The sequence below is a fragment of the Balaenoptera acutorostrata genome, chromosome 14, assembly GCF_949987535.1.
Source record: "Balaenoptera acutorostrata chromosome 14, mBalAcu1.1, whole genome shotgun sequence".
NCBI classification, from domain to species: domain Eukaryota; kingdom Metazoa; phylum Chordata; class Mammalia; order Artiodactyla; family Balaenopteridae; genus Balaenoptera; species Balaenoptera acutorostrata.
This window is the reverse complement of record NC_080077.1, coordinates 51,677,730-51,696,614: the sequence shown is the minus strand read 5'-3', so window position 1 is coordinate 51,696,614 and position 18,885 is coordinate 51,677,730. Positions and strand designations below refer to the sequence as shown.

The window sequence follows — 18,885 nt, the reverse complement described above, 5'->3', positions numbered from 1 at the left end:
AAATTGAATCTTGGAAACCTCAACCAGAAATCTATTCATGATTATTTAAGAAAAAAAATTCCTCTTGTGGGGGAGAGTTTTGGTATTCCATAGTGTATTCTATTTTACCATCCCCAATTATTTTGGAAACTATTAGTTTCAAAGATTATAGTGACATTAGAAATCCTATTGTTTAGTTTTGAGAAAACATTGAGTAATAAGAAACACCTGTTAAATGGGAGGTACTGAAACATCAACTTTGTATCACAGGCATGCCTTTATTACTTTAGGTATAAGCACACTTTTTTACTCATTAAAATTTCGAATCGTGATTTGTAAGTAGTTTATAAGCTTCAGTGAAAGAAGATAATGAATTCAGTTTATCTTGTTTTGTGATCATCCTACTACTGATTAGAACCTCTATGAGAAATTTTGTATTTTCAAGAGCAAGTGCAAAGAACAAAGAGCAGCAGCAGAATGAGTAAACATTTAACTAAATCCAGTGCAACTTTACTTGTTGGATTCACCTGTATTGCTATGATGAAAAAACCCAGCAGCAGACAGAAAAGGGCAGAGGCATGACGCAACTTCAGTGGGTAAGACCATTTGTATATTATTGTAAGCTGACTAGAAATGGGCTTATATATTTCTTTAAATATATTGAAGATAATTTTTATCTAAGGTGATAGCCTTATCTTCTCAGTAGGGTGTACAGCTGTGAAGGTAAGTACATCACCTCCATTCAAAACTGTGCCTCCCATCCCATACTATAAATTTATAGGCACTAGATGGAGCTCAATAAATGTTTCGATGAGTAAGAGAGTTATTACGACAGCTTTGATTAAATTTCGAGCTATTTCTAATTGTTTGACAGTGTCATTTTTTGTTCTGTAGTGGCTCCCTAATTAGCCACCTCAGTTCAAAATGGACAAGGCATGGGGCTGTACCAGTTATTTCCAAAATAAAACTTCTTAATATCTTTCAAAGTGACTTCAAGAGTGCCATTTAATAGTCTCTCATCTGATTACAGAATTATTTAAGTGTGATGGCTAATGAAAAAGTCAAAAGAAACAGAATAGTTACCGATTGTGAAGTCATGACTTTTTAAGAGACTGAGACAGCAAAAAAAATTGGAGAAAAATTATTCTTTATTGAAAAATACCAATAATACTGACAGACTTCAAAAGCAATTCACGCCTCCAGAATACCAAGTACTTAATACATTTTTTTCAACCCTGTTTGCATTTCAAACAAACAAAGCTAGCATTTTTGTAAATCAAATTTGATAACCTGACTAAATATATTTTCCAGCTTTATTATTTAAGGAGCTGTACAACCTCTGAAGTGGGGACCATGAGGTGGGCAGGAGCAGAGGGGCAGAATGCACCTGGGACTGCGCAGCAGTCTACAGCAATATTTCTCATAACTTTGGTGCTGGAAACAAAAATACTGTACAAGACAGCTGCCCTCCAGTGTCAGAGAATCTTGGGAAACAGCATATTAAAAGGTAGCCAGCTTTTCTTATAATTTACACACTTTCATTTAAGATTGCTTTTTGAAGAAAATCTTTAAGAATGCCACTGTAATTTAATATCATCCAATAACTCTGAATTAAAAAACTATATGAAAGAAATGAGCTGTTACCATCATAATGGTCTTTGCCGAGCTGTGAGTAATTTTAGATGCAAAAAAAATTAACACATATGCAAGTTTAATTTGAAACCACAAAAATTATGTATGTAGGCTCAGATAGTAGCAGTGTTCACTTTATTACTAATAGCTTAACTGGAACAGCCACTCTATTCATTCCACCAGCAGGAATAGCAGCACCAATATCTAAAATTCTTTATGTATCAGTATAAAAGCTTACATCATTATCAAAGTCCCATTCTTTGCATGCTCCAATTGTTATTTTTTTAACATAAAAGCAACAGGATTTTGAGAGTTACTATTTGCTGTATTAAAAGTTATACAGCATCTTGTACTGTCAAAAAGCAAAATACTGTGAACAGCAGCCCTTCTTCACAGCTCTAAACTTGAAGCTGCCAAGCACTCACTGCTTGTGCCAGCAGTGGCATTTCCACAGTAAAATAGCAGAAACTAAAGGAATCATGGCACAATGGATTTCTGAATTCTTTTATCTACCATTGGTCCTGGGGCTTAGTACCTTCCCCTTGTAGGACTATATATCTGCTGATCGTTCATCTTCTTTAATGGAGAAAAGGCATCAGGTCATATAGCGGGTAATGGCTCTCAGAGCATAAAGGAGTTCTGCTTGCATCCTAGCTTCTATAAGAAGCAGATTAACATGAACCTGAATATAAAACACATTATCATTTAAGATAGGGTTCAATGAGGATATATGTATACATATAACTGATTCACTTTCTTATACAGCAGAAACTAACACAACATTGTAAAGCAATTATACTCCAATAAAGATGCAAAAAAAAAAAGAGAGGGTTATAAGCATTACAATCAGTTTCAGTGCATCTAATAAACACCAGAAATGTTTTCTGTGTGCCACTGAATAACATCAGTTTCTCAAAACAAAAGCTGTCTGAGCTGTTACCATCATAATGGTCTTTGCTGAGCTGTGAGGACCAGCTTTTTTGGATGGATAGATGTTTTGAGCTTATATTTATATTCGATCACATCTCTTCTTGAAGGTTTGTCTCTTCTTGAAGGTTTGTTAGAATAACAACTTCCCCGCCAAATCATCATTCACAAACAAACACCCTCTTCTTTCTCCTAAGCAGTTACAGTGATGCCAGCACTTTGAGGAGAGGCCAGCACACCTGTTCTCCCTGTCTTTATTCTTTTACTTTAAACCATAATGAGGTTCCCCCTTCCAAGGGGTATCTGAGACAGCTGATCTGGAATGTTCTTCTCTGGGTCGGTAGAGGTGATAGAAGGGGTTTGAGACCCATTAGATTAGGTGAAGGAGAATAAGGATCACTGCTAAGTTAGAGTAAACACAATAGGTACTTACCTTCTCAGAGTGCTTGAACTGCCTCCAGAAGCTATCATACATTCTTTTGGTAACCTTTTCAGGAGTGCAAACAACAGTTTTGATATAAACTTTAAAGCTACGATCCAATAGCTGGTTAATTTCACCATAGTCATAGTCATCATATCTGTTAAAAGACAATATGAGAATTACTATATTTTTGATGTATAGTCTGTTTTCTTCTTATGGAAATACAGACATCAATAGTAAATGCTGTATTATTTCCCCCTCTTTGTGTAGGTAGCTGTCCCCCAAAATGACAGCTTTACAATGTTTCATTGGGGGTGGATGAATGAGTATACAGGGGTAAGAAACAGAGAAGTTAGATGAACAAAAAAATTGCCAGTGCCCAAGCAACAGTATATATTTACAATCATGAATAAGCAACCACACTGAGGAACAAATTCTGGAAACAAAGTTTGAGTATTGCTGATATTAAGAAATTAACAAATTAATCAGACAATAATACTTATTGATACTATTACATGATATACAAATTATAATCTATTTGTGTAAATAAATATTTTTTCTTATGTTTCCAGGAGTTCTTGGGGTCAGATGAGAAAAAAGGGGGGAGAGGTGTCTGAGAGGAAAGAATCAGTGTCTACACTTAGGAAAGGCTAAGCCAAGATGGTCGTAGGCACCAATGTCTCCTCTGCCCCACTGGCAGATAGTTCCTAGAACTGAAGTCTCCTATTTGGTTTTTAGTAGAAAAGGAAGAAAGCTCTTGTAAAGCGGGTCCTATATAACCATTCAGGAGTCTAAAGTCATAGCCTGGCTACTGATAAAGTGAAGAAGCAAGAGAAAGTCTGACTTTACAGCTAAAATAATCAGAAAGTACCACAGCATGGTTGTTTGTGTATGTTAGAAGGTGGTTTATGATGGCTGTGTTTCCTATATAGCATAATAAATGGGGCTGAATACCTAACAAACAGGATATGAAAGTTTTGTATTTTGATGAAGTGTATCATGGGAGTAGGTACTCTTTAGAAGGGTACTGTAAGAGTTCTAAGTTCCATGAAGGTAGAAGTATGAGGGTGTCAGGAGATAAAAGATGATACAAAGGGAAAAGATACCATAAATGTTCAGAGACAAACTTTGCCTCTTCCTCTATGCTCTTGGACCAGCTTGCTTGCTCTCCTCTTCCCTGGAGGCATCTGTTATTTACTCTTGTCAGCATTCCTAACTCTCCCTCCTGCTTAGCTAGGCAAGAGAAAACACACCAAGCTGCAAAAAATCAAGTTTTTGAAGCACAAAATGCATAAAAATAAGCTATTGGGGAGGGGATGGTTTTGAGTATGTTAATGTATGTCTGTGCATATGTGTTCCAAACACCTGAATAATTTAGGCTAAAGGAAAATACCTCTTCATAAACATAAGAAAACAGACTGACCTTATTCCAAACATGCAGTGAATATAGTTCCAAATAGCCCGTCTTAGCATTGAGGTATCAACATCTTTGTGCATTGCCATTGTATTATAAGTAAGATTGTAAGCAATGTGAAATTTTTCATCGATCAACTGTCCTACATCTGGATAAAGACGATTTACCAAAGAATAACCATGGTCTTCCCAACAATAGTCCTAAATACAGAGAACAGAACAAATGTGAATAATCAAAATGTGGCCAACTATAGTTCTATGTCTGTCGCTCTTCGGTGCAGTGAAAGTACTGGCAGCTGAAATCCACTGCCTTTCTAGTACATCCCTAGCTCTCAGTTTCACTTGCATTCCAGTTTGATGTTTTCAATTTCTATACTGCAACATGCAAAAGTTACGTTTTGTAACTCAGCGAGTTTAAAAACCAGTGGAATCTCTTCCCCTTACACACAGCTCACCCATATTCAGCTTTCTCTCAGTTTCCCCCGTCAGCCTCCAGAGATGACCCATCTTGGGAGGCCACTCTCCTTTTCTATTGCTGCAGGCATTCAAATGGTCCTCAAACTTTGTAAATTTTTAATTCAAGGTATCCATCATTCATTCTTTTTCCTCCTACCCACCTCTGATTCTCAGCCCTATTAATTGTGTCTCCTAATTAGTTTTCCCAAATTAAAGTCTCCCTGCTTCCTTTCTTTCCATCTCAAGCAAAACTTAATAAGCCCCCACTTCAATGTTACTCCCATATTTATTTTCCTAAAACACCTCTTTGATATTATGCCATCACTATGGTCAAAACCTACAAATCTGATCATCACCTACAAATCTGATCAATTTTAAACTACCTTCCCACTAATCCTCTGCTTGAAGGTCTTAGCAGCCCAGTCAGTTTATGATCCCTTCCCTCAACCTATGCTCAGTTATTACCTAGTCTCCTCTGCTTACAATGCCCATGGTTTTAAACCATTCAAATCTCTCAAATCCTAATCTCCCTCCATAAAATTTTCCAGTCCACATGATCTCAATTGTAATCTATTATATTTCATGACACAACTTCACTATCAAGTAAAATATTCTATAATTCTTTCCTTGTGCCTAATTCTGTCTCCTTAAACAATATGTTAGTTCCTTGAGCAAAGAAAAAAAAAAATCTCATAGTTCTCAAATACTTTCATAATTCTGGTAAAAGAGTTATAATAGCCCCTGCACAATAATTGGGTAAGTTGGGAATATCAACTCATCTGAATTATATATTTACCTATCTAAATTAAATATATAACAGACTGTTTAAGAAAAACATTTACACTACAGTATGTTTCTACTGATGGATTGGAAGCAGTCTTACAAAACTACAGCACAGAATAGATAAATGTTTGCTAATTGATGATTCTCAACTTTTATTCTGGAACTAGAAGATACAGCAATTGTTACCCCTGAGATATACTTGCAAAGCACTTAGCACAGTGCCTCCTGCCAAAGGGAAAACAGAGAAGGAGCCTGGTATCCTGGAGGACGACGAGGTCCCTAAGTTTCCATGGGCTCAGTATATACAGAATTGTACTGGGAAGTTTTACTGTGTATTTCAAAGTTAACGATTATGGAGCTAAACAAACTGGGTCTACCAACAATAATTCTACTCCCTACCCCAGTAACTTTTATTCTAAGAGATGGGTGCTAAGTAATTTTGGAATAAGATTTATTTATGTGAATCCTCTTTAAGGTTTAAATTTGAAAGCTTTAAAAATTCTCATTGCTTCAAATGACATTCAGTTCATATTTTAAAGGGAATTAGGTTATTGTAATCATGGTTTATTTTCTATGGTATCTGTAAGAACTCACCCAAATTAAAAAGAAAACAAAAAATCCGCTTTCCCTGTAAGTCCTAATTTAAGCAAATTTTTCACTCTTTCTCATCCTCTTTCCCTCCACCCACACACACATAATGCCTGAGATGCTGTGAAGACATTTCTCTTGTCACTCAGGCCTGGTGCATATCAGGGCAGAAATCACCTCACTTTAACACTGGGGCTCAGTAAAACAATGCTATAAATGCAAGCTAGGTTCAAACACAACTATTATTTATTGTTTAGTTATAGTAGGAACTTTAACTGGGTTTCTGCATACCATCTCTGGGAACCTAACCACTATTGTAATTTTGCTTTATGGGTGAATGTGTTTTGAATTCTGAGCAACTGATTTATGAACTTTAACAATATAATAAACATACCTAAGGGAATTACGTGTACGTAGAAAAGTTATTTTTCTCTGCATCGCTTTCTGTTCTCAAATCCAGATGGCTCTTTCTTATTTTAAGTCAGACTGAGATATTTCTAATCAAGCATGTACATACAACAAGTTGTCATTTTACCTGGACTCGAAATGTTGGGACGTGCATTCCATGTCTAGAGAAATCCTTATAGCCATAACTAGTATCCTCAAAGTGACGAGATACATCTCTTGCTGGTGTAACTTCTTCATCATCTGAAATAATTTTTTTAAAAAAACCACTGAAAGCCTTTCAAAAACAGGATGCTAGTTAAAATTCATTTTACCTATAACAAGTAAAAACAGGATTACCCTTTCTCTGACACTGAGTAACCAATATCAACTAAAATAAAGTCTTAAAACTATAAGAAATAGCCTACTTACTAGTAAATGGAATATAATAAAAGTAGATTCTCTGTTATTAAAAAAATACTCATGGTTGAATTTTCTATGCTTTTCATTCCTCTCTTTCACGGATCCTCTCTCCCTCTGTGTCCCCACTGTAGTTTATAGATACTAGGTTCTACTGAAAAGTATGTACTCCAAGTATGAACACCCTTTTGAATAATCTTTATGGTGATAACAAATATAAACTTTAAACTTTATGCTCTAAACTTTAGCACTTGGACTATTTTTAACTTTAGCACTTGGAATATTTTTAATATCACACAATATATAAAATGATCTCTTTAACAGCTCGAAGGTCCTAGAAACAATTCTAAAATGATGAATAAAGGGAAGAGGTTCTGTGCGTCATTGTTTTTACAATGTTTCCTGCACTGCTCTAAGCCTTTTCAGATTATCTTCATGTTTAGGAGTCGATGAGATTATAGTTTCAAGTAAATAAAATCAAAGACTTCTCCTCAAGCTAACATCCAACCTCCATTTATACAAATTTGATTTTTTCTTTGCTATTAAGAAACTTGCTTTTAACATATACTCTTTGTCCCACTCTATTATTGTCAAAATACACTGACACACTTTATTAACTTTTTTCCTTTAAATTATCTGGTTTACATATTAAATCCTATAGCCTACATTTGATAAAGGCCAAACATAAAGGATTTACGTTGTTTTTAGTTATCTAATAAGTAGCTCCTTTTCACAAATCATAGAATTTTAAAGCTGGAAGCAATCTCAGGCCTTTATGAATGCAATTTCCTCATTTTAAAGAAGAGGGGGCTTCCCTGGTGGCGCAGTGGTTGAGAATCTGCCTGCTAATGCAGGGGACACAGGTTCGAGCCCTGGTCTGGGAAGATCCCACATGCCGCAGAGCAACTAGGCCCATGAGCCACACCGCTGAGCCTGCGCGTCTGGAGCCTGTGCTCCGCAACAAGAGAGGCCACGATAGTGAGAGGCCCGCGCACCGCGATGAAGAGTGGCCCCCGCTCACCGCAACTAGAGAAAGCCCTCGCACAGAAACGAAGACCCAACACAGCCAAAAATAAATAAATAAGTTAAAAAAAAAAAAGATAGGAAAAAAAAAAGAAGAGGAAGAAAAGCACCCAATGTTAAATGACTTCACAAAGTTTATTAGCAGTGATTGTAGTATTAGAACCCAAATCGAATGTCCTCGCTCTTAGTCTAGTGCTGTTTTCACTATAACTTCCTTTTCTAGAAGTAGGACTACCTATGCAATAACCTTTCTAAAAGGAAAGACATATTTGGATTAAACTTAAAAGCTTTTGCACAGCAAAGATAACCCACAGAATGGGAGAAAATATTTGCAAACGAAGCAACTGACAAAGAATCTCCAAAATATACAAACAGCTCATGCAGCTCAGTATCAAAAAAACAACCCAATCCAAAAATGGGCAGAAGATCTAAATAGATTTCTCCAAAGAAGGCATACAGATGGCCAAAAAGCACATGAAAAGATGCTGAACATCACTAATTATTAGAGAAATGCAAATCAAAACTACAATGAGATAGCACCTCTCACTGGTCAGAATGGCCATCATCAAAAAATCTCAAACAGTAAATGCTACAGCTGTTGCTGGGAATGTAAATTGGTTCAGCCACTATGGAGAAGAGTATGGAGGTTCCTTAAAAAACTAAAAATAGAGTTACCATCTGATCCAGCAATCCTACTCCTGGGCATATATATGGAGAAAACCATAATTTGAAAATACATGCACCCCAATGTTCATTACAGCAGTATTTACAATAGCCAAGATATGGAAGCAACCTAAATGTCCATCAATAGAGGAGTGGATAAAGAAGATGTGGTACATATATACAGTGGAATGTTACTCAGCCATAAAATGGAACAAAATAATGTCATTTGCCACAACATGAATGGACCTGGAGATTATCATGTTAAGTGAAGTTAAGTCAGACAGAGAAAGACAAATATCATATGTAACCGCCTACATGTAGACTCTAAAAAAAGTGGTACAAATGAACTTATTTACAAAACAGAAATAGAGTCACAGATGTAGAAAACAAATCTATGGTTACTGGGGGGAAAAGGGGGGAGGGATAAACTGGGAGATTGGAATTGACATATACACACTACTATATACAAAACAGATAACTAATAAGGACCTACTGTATGGCACAGGGAACTCTACTCAATACTCTGTCATGATCTATATGAGAAAAGAATCTGAAAAAAAAGTGGATATATGTATATGTATAACAGATTCACTTTGCTGTACACTTGAAACATACAACATTGTAAATCAACTATATTCCAATAAAAAAGGATACTTTTATTTAAATTCTCTTAAATTAAAAAATTGGGCTTTTATTTTTGGACACAATAGACATTTTATTGACTATGTAATCGTTGATTTTACCTGAAGAGAAGACAAACATGCTCTCTCTTTTTTCTATTTCAAAACGTGAAGCCATCTCTTCCTGACTTGCCTCTTCTTCATCTCGACATTCCTGTAACTGCTTCATCTTTTCCATGAGGGCTTCGACCTCAAAGAAGGAATCACTTACCTGAAAAGAAAGTGCAATTAAGGTTACATATGTCAGACACGGAATGAAATTTTTGAATTTTATTAAGTCTGTTTCATAAGAATTTGCATCTTAATACAATATAAGAAAAGTAGATCTTCTTATAACTTTAATGCACATGAATGAATCAAAAACAATTATTTTGGCCTATTATATATACAGATATTTAAATTTTAAAATATAAGAGAAAAATGATTTTAAGAACACATTCTAATGTTTTACCTTTTATTACTAAAATTAGTAATATCATTACTATCAATGCTAAATTTTAAAAATTAAAATTTAACACTAGTCAATTTAAAACAACTGAATATTTAAGAGTTAAACTTTTATTTGCTCAGTTAAATAAGGTACACAAAGTATAAGTGGTTTTGCATCAACTGTGTACACTGGGCATGTTGTCAATAGACAGGCATATCTCAGGTATATTGTGGGTTCAGTTCCACACCACTGCAACAAAGTGAGTCATGAATTTTTTGGTTTTCCAGTGCATATAAAAAGTTATGTTTAGGGACTTCCCTGGTGGCACAGTGGTTAAGAATCTGCCTGCCAATGCAGGGGACACGGGTTCGAGCCCTGGTCTGGGAAGATCCCACAAGCTGTGGAGCAACTAAGCCCGTGCGCCACAACAACTGAGCCTCTGCTCTAGAGCCCACGAGCCACAACTGCTGAGCCAGCATGCCACAACTACTGAAGCCCGCGCGCCTAGAACCCATGCTCCGCAACAAGAGAAGCCACCTCAACGAGAAGCCCACGCACTGCAACCAAGAGTAGCCCCCGCTCGCTGCAACTAGAGAAAGCCCACGAGCAGCAACGAAGACCCAATGCAGCCAAAAGTACACTATACTGTACTGTACATTATACTGTATACTGTACTGTACTATACTGTCCGCTATACTGTTTATAGTGTAGTCTATTAAGTGTGCAATAGCATTATGTCTAAAAAAAACAAGGTACATACCTTAATTTAAAAATATTTATTGCTAAAAAATGCTCAACACCTGGGAACAGGGAGCTTATCTACTAGGAAAGTTTTTAAAAATTCGATTATTTCACTATTATCTCATTTAATAGAGCGATAACTAGGAACAGTACTTTTTCTTTAGCCTTGTACTAAATCAAAGGTGGGGAAGGACAACAATCCAACTCTAAGCATCCTAGCAACTCATGTACTCTCCCTTAGACCATCTCATAACCTTTAAGCTTTGATAAATAATCAGTGGCCATATGCAGGCCTCTAACAACAATCCAGATAGCTCAACAGAGGGTGGAACTGATGGTCTTGGGCCTTGCCAGCACAGCACAGTGATCAACCTTGGGAACATGATTTTCCCTCCTGTGCTAATCTCACCATATGTAAATGCTACCTCTTATTTAGTACCTGATAAATGCCAAGCACTGTACTAGGCCTTTTACCTCTTTACAGACATTTCATTTAAACTTTACAATAACCTTGTGTTTGACCTGTATTTAGAAATGAAAGAATGGAGGCTCAGAGAGGTTAGATAACTCGCCCACGGTCAAATATATGTTAACAGTCAAATACACGTTAAAGTCAAATATATAAATTCAACCTGTCCAAATCTGTTTAAAAGTAATAATACAACTGAGAAAATCTGTGCAAAGTATTCAGAAGGCTGTAATGTTGTTTCTGTGATTTCAATTTGGAAATATAAACCCTTTGCTCTTTCACTACAGCTAAAGAATGCAGAGGGAATTTTGACTCATTATATATAGAATTAAAATTTGCTTATAGAAAATTCAACTCATTCTGATCTGTTTCAAAGGAATAACATAACTGAGAAAATATAAAAGCCAGAGAAGAGAAGGAATAGAGGTAAAAGCATTTTAATAAATTTATATTCACTTTTACATATATTTGTGAGAAGTTAAAACATGAAGAAGTATTTTAAAAGGAGAAATTCCAGATCAAGGCTGATTAAATCTTCTAAAAAATAATTAAGAAGACAGCCTGTTTCTTCTGTGCAAAACGATGTGATCAGCATCAGGAAGTTTCTACCACCAGGTTCCACTGTTCTCAGTCTCCCCTCATCTCACTCAGTAGCCGTTCAATACCAGATGGCTCTGATGGGGCACATTGTTGGTGGCTTCTGATCCTAAAAGTATTCAAATGTAACCTCCTAGAGGGTCTTATAATTTTGTATGTCCCTTAGCATCAGACTAGTGCTGAGCATTTGGAGGCAGTCAATAAATACTTGCTGAATGAACAGGTATGGGGGCCTAATATCTTTTTGGACTTAACAGGGTAGATTTTCTTAAAAGCCAAATGAAAAAATAATATAACAGCAATTACTGTGATTACTCTTATGATGATCCTATAATAAATAATAGATACTTACCGAAACATTTCCTGCTGAGTTGACCTGCATCTCATCCACACTGTGATTGCCATTTGTAATGTCACAGATGCAGTAGTTACTGACAGAAGGAGGTCTGAATGTGTGGCCACCATCACAATGAATTTCTGGACTGATTCCACAGCCAAATGTGAACGAGGCAAGAGAATGATAGTGTGTAAGTAGAACTACTGCATGTACCAGTTCTGCAAGGGACCAGCTGTGCTCTTCAGCTTTTAGAAGTCCCTTGGGGGAAAAAAACGAGAACATATTTTTATACTGGGGTATGGTATTGATGAAAGAATACAGTTCATCTTGGTATTTAACCTATTGAAAACAGGATTAGTTACTATATAAAACTTAGGATAAAATTACAATTTGAGGCATGTAGAACCCAGAATTCACTAATTTAATTTTTATAAATATGTATTCACAAATAGAGCTTAACATAATCTGATAACGACACATTTGTTATTATTTTGACTTTCTGAAATCCTGATTTAAAAATGTAGAATACATTTTGTTTAAAAGCAGTTGCCATATTTCAGATGATGAATTATGAATGCATTAACCATGTTGTTAGTGCAGTCTCAAACCAAATGTAATGAATTTGTGTTTAAAGTAGAAGCTACTGTGTAAAATACGCCTGTTTTTCTTTATTATCAGGCCTCCTCAAGGAATTTTTAAAAAGTGGTTTGAACAACTTGACTCTGAATATTCTTAAATCATCAAATTATATTTATTTTAAAAATTATGCTCAAGGTAAAGCCTACAGTTCTTCAAAGTCTTACAAATCTGTGTCCACTCTGCTTCATTATCTATTTTATAATATTGTGTAATTTTATATTACTAGACAATATAACAGACATTGCATTAATCATATTCAAATTTTGTATCTCCTTGATAATAAGATGCTTCAATTACATAAAAGAATCTAAAATATTCTAGGGAATTCCCTGGAGGTTCAGTGGTTAGGTCTCTGCACTTCCACTGCAGGGGGCATGGGTTCCATCCCTGGTCAGGAAACTTAAGATCCCACAAGCCTTGAGGCATGGCCAATAAATAAATAAATAAATATTCTAAAAAGAGAGAAAGACAACACCAAAAATATATTGTATTTTTAAGAATTTCTACTGCATGGTAGATTCTTTTAGAGAATGTCCATCTACTTTTATTCTATTATCTTTATTAATAAATAGAACCAGACGAAACTAGTTTAAAATGGTATTTTACAAAGATAACAAAACAAGATGCCACTTTACATCTATCAGAATGGCTAAAATCCAGAACACCGATAACAACAAATGCTGACAAGGATGTGGAGCAACAGGAATGCTCATCCATTGCTCATGGGAACACAAACTGGTATAGCCACTTTGGATGACAGTTTCTTACAAAGCTAAACACAAGCTTATCATACGATCCAGCAGTCACACTCCTAGTTATTTACCCAACTGAGTTGAAAACTTATGTCCACCAAAAAGCCTGCATGTGAATGTTTGTAGAAGCTTTATTCATAATTGCCAAAAACTGGAAGTAACCAAGATGTCCTTCAATAGATGAATGGATAAACTGTGGTACATCCATACATGTATTTTTCAGCAATAAAAGATGAGCTATAAAGCCATGAAAAGCCATGGAGAAACCTTAAATGTATATTGACAAATAAGCTAGTCTGAAAGGGCTATATACTGTGTGATTCCAACTATATGACAGTCTGGAAAAGGTAAAACCATAAAGACTGTAAAAAAGAGCAGCAGTTTCAGGGGGAAGGGGAGAGAGATGAATAGGGGGTGCATAGGAGATTTTGAGAGAAGTGAAACTATTCTGTATGATACCATAATTGGTGGATAACACGACATTATGCAGTTGTCAAAACCCATAGAACTGTACAACACAAAGAGTGAATCCCAATGTAAATTAGACATTATTAATTCATCAGTTACAGCAAATGTACTATACTAATACTAGATGTTAGTAATAGAGAAACTATGTGTGTGGGGGGGGCGGGGTGGATGGTTGACAGGAGTAGAATATGGGAACTCTACTTTCTGTGCCATTTTTCTGTAAACCTAAAACTGCTCTAAAAATTAGTCTAATTTTTTTTTTTTTTTAATGACACCCTAGATATATTCTCTACTTACCTCAATATGTTCTTTGGTAATAAGCCAAGGTCTATGGGCTAACACTTTGTTAAGTTCTCCTAAATTCTGTAGTTTTTGAGGAGCATTCTCTAAACCATTAAGCCACTTGGGGTCTCCACCAACATGAAGGAAATCATTTACATGGAGATTCACTAAGTAGGAGCACTGATGTCTTGCTGCAGCCTTAAGAGAAAACAAAAAGATTATTCTAATTACTCATATTAAAATCTTGAACAACTACAAATCTTTTTCTTTACAATAAGCAAAACAGCTAATTAAGTTTTTGATTAGTAAGTTTTCAAATTTTCCATATACTACAGAAATGAAGTTTTCATATAAACATTTAAAAATTCATACACTATAGAAAGCACCTCAAAAATATCCCAAGAACAAATAAAATATCTGATCAAAATATCTGAACTTTAGAAAAATTTTATACTTACTGTCAGAACCTCAGATTAAGAAGAAACTTCAATTAAGGTGCCAACCATAAAACAATGGAATATTATTTATAAATTGAACGTGAGTACCACCACTTATGTCAATCTGAACTATCAGTGAAATAATCTTGTGTTCTACTTTATTCTCGTATTTAATAGAAAATGGTTCTCAACAGAGTGTAAATACATATTTCTTTTTCTGTTATATTTGACAGCATACTTATTTAGAAAGAGGAAAAATAGATACTATCTAACAGGAATCCAATTAGAAGTTAGAATATAAGGATTTATTCCTGTGTTTGAAGCATTAACTATCTCTTAAAAAGATTAATAAAGCAGGCAGAAAGAATTTTTCACTGAATGTTTACAAACCATTATTCCAATGTAGTGCCGATAATGTAGGGGTAATGGCCCATCCATTTGCAGTAGGTAGTGTTGAGTTTTTAAGAAACTTTCTAAATATTGTGGGTGAAAAACCATCACTAAGGTAATATTATCCAAACGACCCAAAGCAGCAAAAGAATCTGCAAATAAAGTATGCATCTGTGCGTCTTCACTCCCCACTTGAAGAATCTGTATGAAAGAGAGGAAAACCATGGTTTCAGAAATTGTAAGTCAGTGTAAAAGAAAGAAAATACGCAGGGGGAGGGGAAAAAAAAGGAATATGCATGCACTGCACTCTTAAGTGTCACCTAGAAGCAGATTAAATTTGGCTTAAGAAAGAGAGGTTATAATTCTACAAATTTAACTCAACTGGTTGCAAGATAGCAGAATAAAGAGTCACATATCATGTAGCAGGGGAAAAACAACAAAGGCCAAACATTAAAGGCCATCTAGATAGGCTGCTTGCAGACTTGACCAGAATCCAGACATCCAGATCTAAATCCAGAATCCAGATTTAGATTATCAAATTTGCGGAGCTTGCAAACAGACACTAATGCCTTTCCTTTTAACAACACCTACTCTCCCTGAATTTACAGAGAACCAAAAGTAACTAACAGTAAACAATCCCTGTGAAAACAAAGTATAGGAGCATTTACATATTTAGAATTAAAGATCCAATCTAGCATTGATACCAGCCTGTGGAGTTGGCCAAGACCAAGTAACTCGGCTTATGGGCACACCTAAACAACATCTAAATATAAGCAGGTGGCATATCATTGGTCAAAAACAAGTCTTGCCTTTGCTTGATTAAATATGGGTGTTAGAAAAGCATCATGAAATACTAGAAATCAACATGACTATAACAGCTTTTTAATCCCACATATTCATTGCCAAAACATGATGATTAACTTGTGTAAAGCATATTGTTGACCAACAGTTGTTCAGATGCGAAGATGTGGGTCATGAAAGCTTTTCCTTAGAAGCATACAGTTCACTATGTACTTTCACAAACAACATACCTCCTTTTCTGGGATGAATCTGCTTGGTCCGTGTCCTAGTGGTCGAGGAATTCTAATTCCAAGTTCCTAGAAAAGAAAACTACACCATCTCAGGCCTCCAGCAGTAAACAACATGAACTGAGGCCACAGGAATGGGAGAGAAAAACAGCCAGTTGAACAGAGACTGGCTTGTTCTGTTGTTTTTTTTTCATGGCCATATATATATACCAGATCCTCTGTTTGCATTACATAGCTGACAACAGTTTATAATACAACTCTGACTAAAAACAATAAAACCTGTTTCACTAAAACCAGAGTTTTGCATAAAGTACTTGGCAGAAAGTCTAGAACAGAAAGTTCAGCACATAGCAGCCAACCCTGTGGATTGTCAGTGATACAAAATAAGACCAATGTGCTTGTACATCCAAAACCCAACCAACCAAAATATCAATCCCTGTGCATCTTGTCAGGAAATGAAAAAGCCATAACCTCTACCTAGATGTCTTAAACTGAAGTATAATTATTACTACATCTATAATAACACTTCACAAGAACAGAAATACTATGAAAAATAAAAAAGCTATTTAAATCCACAAAAGAGAAAGTAGTGCAGGGCATTTCTCTGTGGTTGAGTAAAACAATTTTAGAGAAATTAATTTTGTTTGTGAGTTTTCCTTAAATTTTTAACTTATAGGATCTCATCAACTTTGCTTATATTTTAGAGGAGCTCAACTAATTAAAAAATAAATGGTTTTCTGCCTTTTGACATAGTGAACCTAGAATTCTATACTTTATGTGACAGTGTAGTGTGGTTAACAAAAACTGACAATCTACTGTTAGGCTTCCATCTTTTCCCTCAATACAGTGTGCTAATAGAAACAAAACCAAAATGTAATTCAGACTTTTTTTTTTCTTTTTGAGGCTCATGTCCTATCACTCTAGTCTCTAAACAAAAAACCCCCTCCTTCTTTAACAACTAAATATTAACCCTTGCTTATATAATTACATACAAATATTATTTCTACCCTCTCTCTACTGCTTCCAAAAGTCCTTCATGATATAAACCAGATGCTTTCCTTTTAAAGGAAAAAAAGGGGGGAGGGGGCAGTCAGAGAAGAACATGTGGCAGCAATTCAAGAAATCTGGTCCAAGTGAATGAAAACCTTTTGAGCAGAATGGATTTTTAAAAATTAAGCAGTCAGGACAAAATTGAAGAGAATCTTAATTAGGAGAACTCAAGATTCAGATTCAAAGTAGGCTGGATTTGCCAACTAAATCTAAAATTTTATATATGTTTCAAATAATCTTGTATTGGAGGTCAGTGATTTCTTACTCAGATAATTCCACACTTATACTGAAGATAGTAATGTCTAATAACCATGCCCCTCATTAGAGGAGGCACTAAATTCACTGGCCCGGCCGTGTATGTGTCTCAATTTTAATATCCTATAATAAATGCAAGGAAAAAACCCACATTCCTGCTATTCAACACATCATCTTGGCACAAATGCAGCCATTTATATAAAATGATGACTCTACTAGCCTTTCTAACTGATTTAATTACATACATTTCTAACAAAATATACTGGGCAAGACTTTAAGGCTAAAAATCAATACTTACCCCTTCTCAGTTCTTTACTATCTTATTTAAACAAAATGCATTTTAGCAAACACCCCATTTCAGGGGTTTATTATTCATTTTCTACCTAAGAGACACTATTCTTGTGACTTTAGTATACAAAAGGTGGCATTTCAAAGGAGGAGAAATGGATTATTCAACAAATGATTTTGGTACAACTGGAGAGCCACTCAGAAAAAAGTGAAATTGGCGGCTTAAATCATACTTTACTCCACAATAAATCAGATATAAGTGTAAAAAACAAAAATAAAAAACATTACAGTATTAGAAGAAAATACCTGTGGACTTAGGTCTAAGAATGCCACAAAACCAGGAAATCATAAAATATAAGATTGATAAATTTGATGACATAAAAATAAAGACTTTCACATGGGAAAAATAAACACATAAAGTCAAAAGCAAACAGAAAACTTGGAAATATATTAGCAACTCATATAGCAAAGGGCTAAATTTTTTTAATACATAAAGACAAATCACTAAGAAAACCCCCAACAACCTCACAGAAAAATGAACAAAGGACATGGACAGTTCAAAGAAAATGAAATATAAATGGCTGAAAAAATGATCAACCCTCACAATCAAACAACTGCCATTTAAGTACACTGAGATACAATTTTTCACCTAAAATACTGCTTAAGATCAAAAAGTTTGATGATAGGCTGTGTTGAAGAGGGGGTGGAGAAATAGCCATTCATTGCTTATACTTTTCTGATGGGAGTGTTTTGAAGTGTGAGGAAAAAATATCAAGAAACATATAAGGAGTATAAATTACTACAACTTCTAGGAGGGCAATTTGAAATACTGATCAAAATTTTAAAGTTACATACCCTAATCAATAATTCCATTGTAAACATTACCCTATACTCACATTTCTTAAATGTCATGTGTAAAAGTATAATCACTGCAATATTGTTTCTAGTAGTACAAGATATAAAGCAACCTAAGTGCTCATCAATAGACGACTGTTTCAATCAAGTTTAGTATGACCATAGACTAGCATAGCATGAAGTCCTCACAAAGAATGAAGCAGTTCTATATATATACATTGTATATATATTGTATACATTGTATTGTATACAGTGTATAATACATATATATTATGTTACTATTTGTAAGGAAAGGGAAAAAAAATTACCAATTCCATTTCTAGGACTTTATCCTACAAATACATTAGCAGCATGTGGATTGTGTATGTGTGTGTGTTTATTTTTTTAAAAATAAGACCAGATTCCTAGCACAAGGGCCTCAAAACAAAGAGGTTGAAGTATATTGTTTTGGTTTTATTTCTATACCAAATAGATAGTTTATATATCAAACTGTTACAA

At 35.1% G+C, this 18,885-nt stretch overlaps 1 protein-coding gene across 3 annotated transcripts in view; it reads right to left on the bottom strand.

Annotated features, from left to right (window-relative positions):
* Positions 1-1,109: 1,109 nt before the first annotated feature.
* Positions 1,110-18,885, bottom strand: part of SESN1 (sestrin 1) — a 116,916-nt gene continuing 99,140 nt past the window's right edge. For 2 of the 3 annotated variants that reach the window (XM_057527777.1, XM_057527779.1), the window contains exons 2-10: positions 15,943-16,008; positions 14,912-15,112; positions 14,100-14,282; positions 11,959-12,201; positions 9,433-9,580; positions 6,735-6,847; positions 4,383-4,573; positions 2,972-3,116; positions 1,110-2,293 (exon numbers count right to left, since the gene is read on the bottom strand). In XM_057527777.1, the coding sequence (XP_057383760.1) occupies positions 2,207-2,293; positions 2,972-3,116; positions 4,383-4,573; positions 6,735-6,847; positions 9,433-9,580; positions 11,959-12,201; positions 14,100-14,282; positions 14,912-15,112; positions 15,943-16,008 (1,377 nt within the window). In that variant the 3' untranslated portion in view covers positions 1,110-2,206. The remainder of the gene's footprint in view (positions 2,294-2,971; positions 3,117-4,382; positions 4,574-6,734; positions 6,848-9,432; positions 9,581-11,958; positions 12,202-14,099; positions 14,283-14,911; positions 15,113-15,942; positions 16,009-18,885) is intronic. The other variant, XM_057527778.1, reaches the window with a different exon arrangement.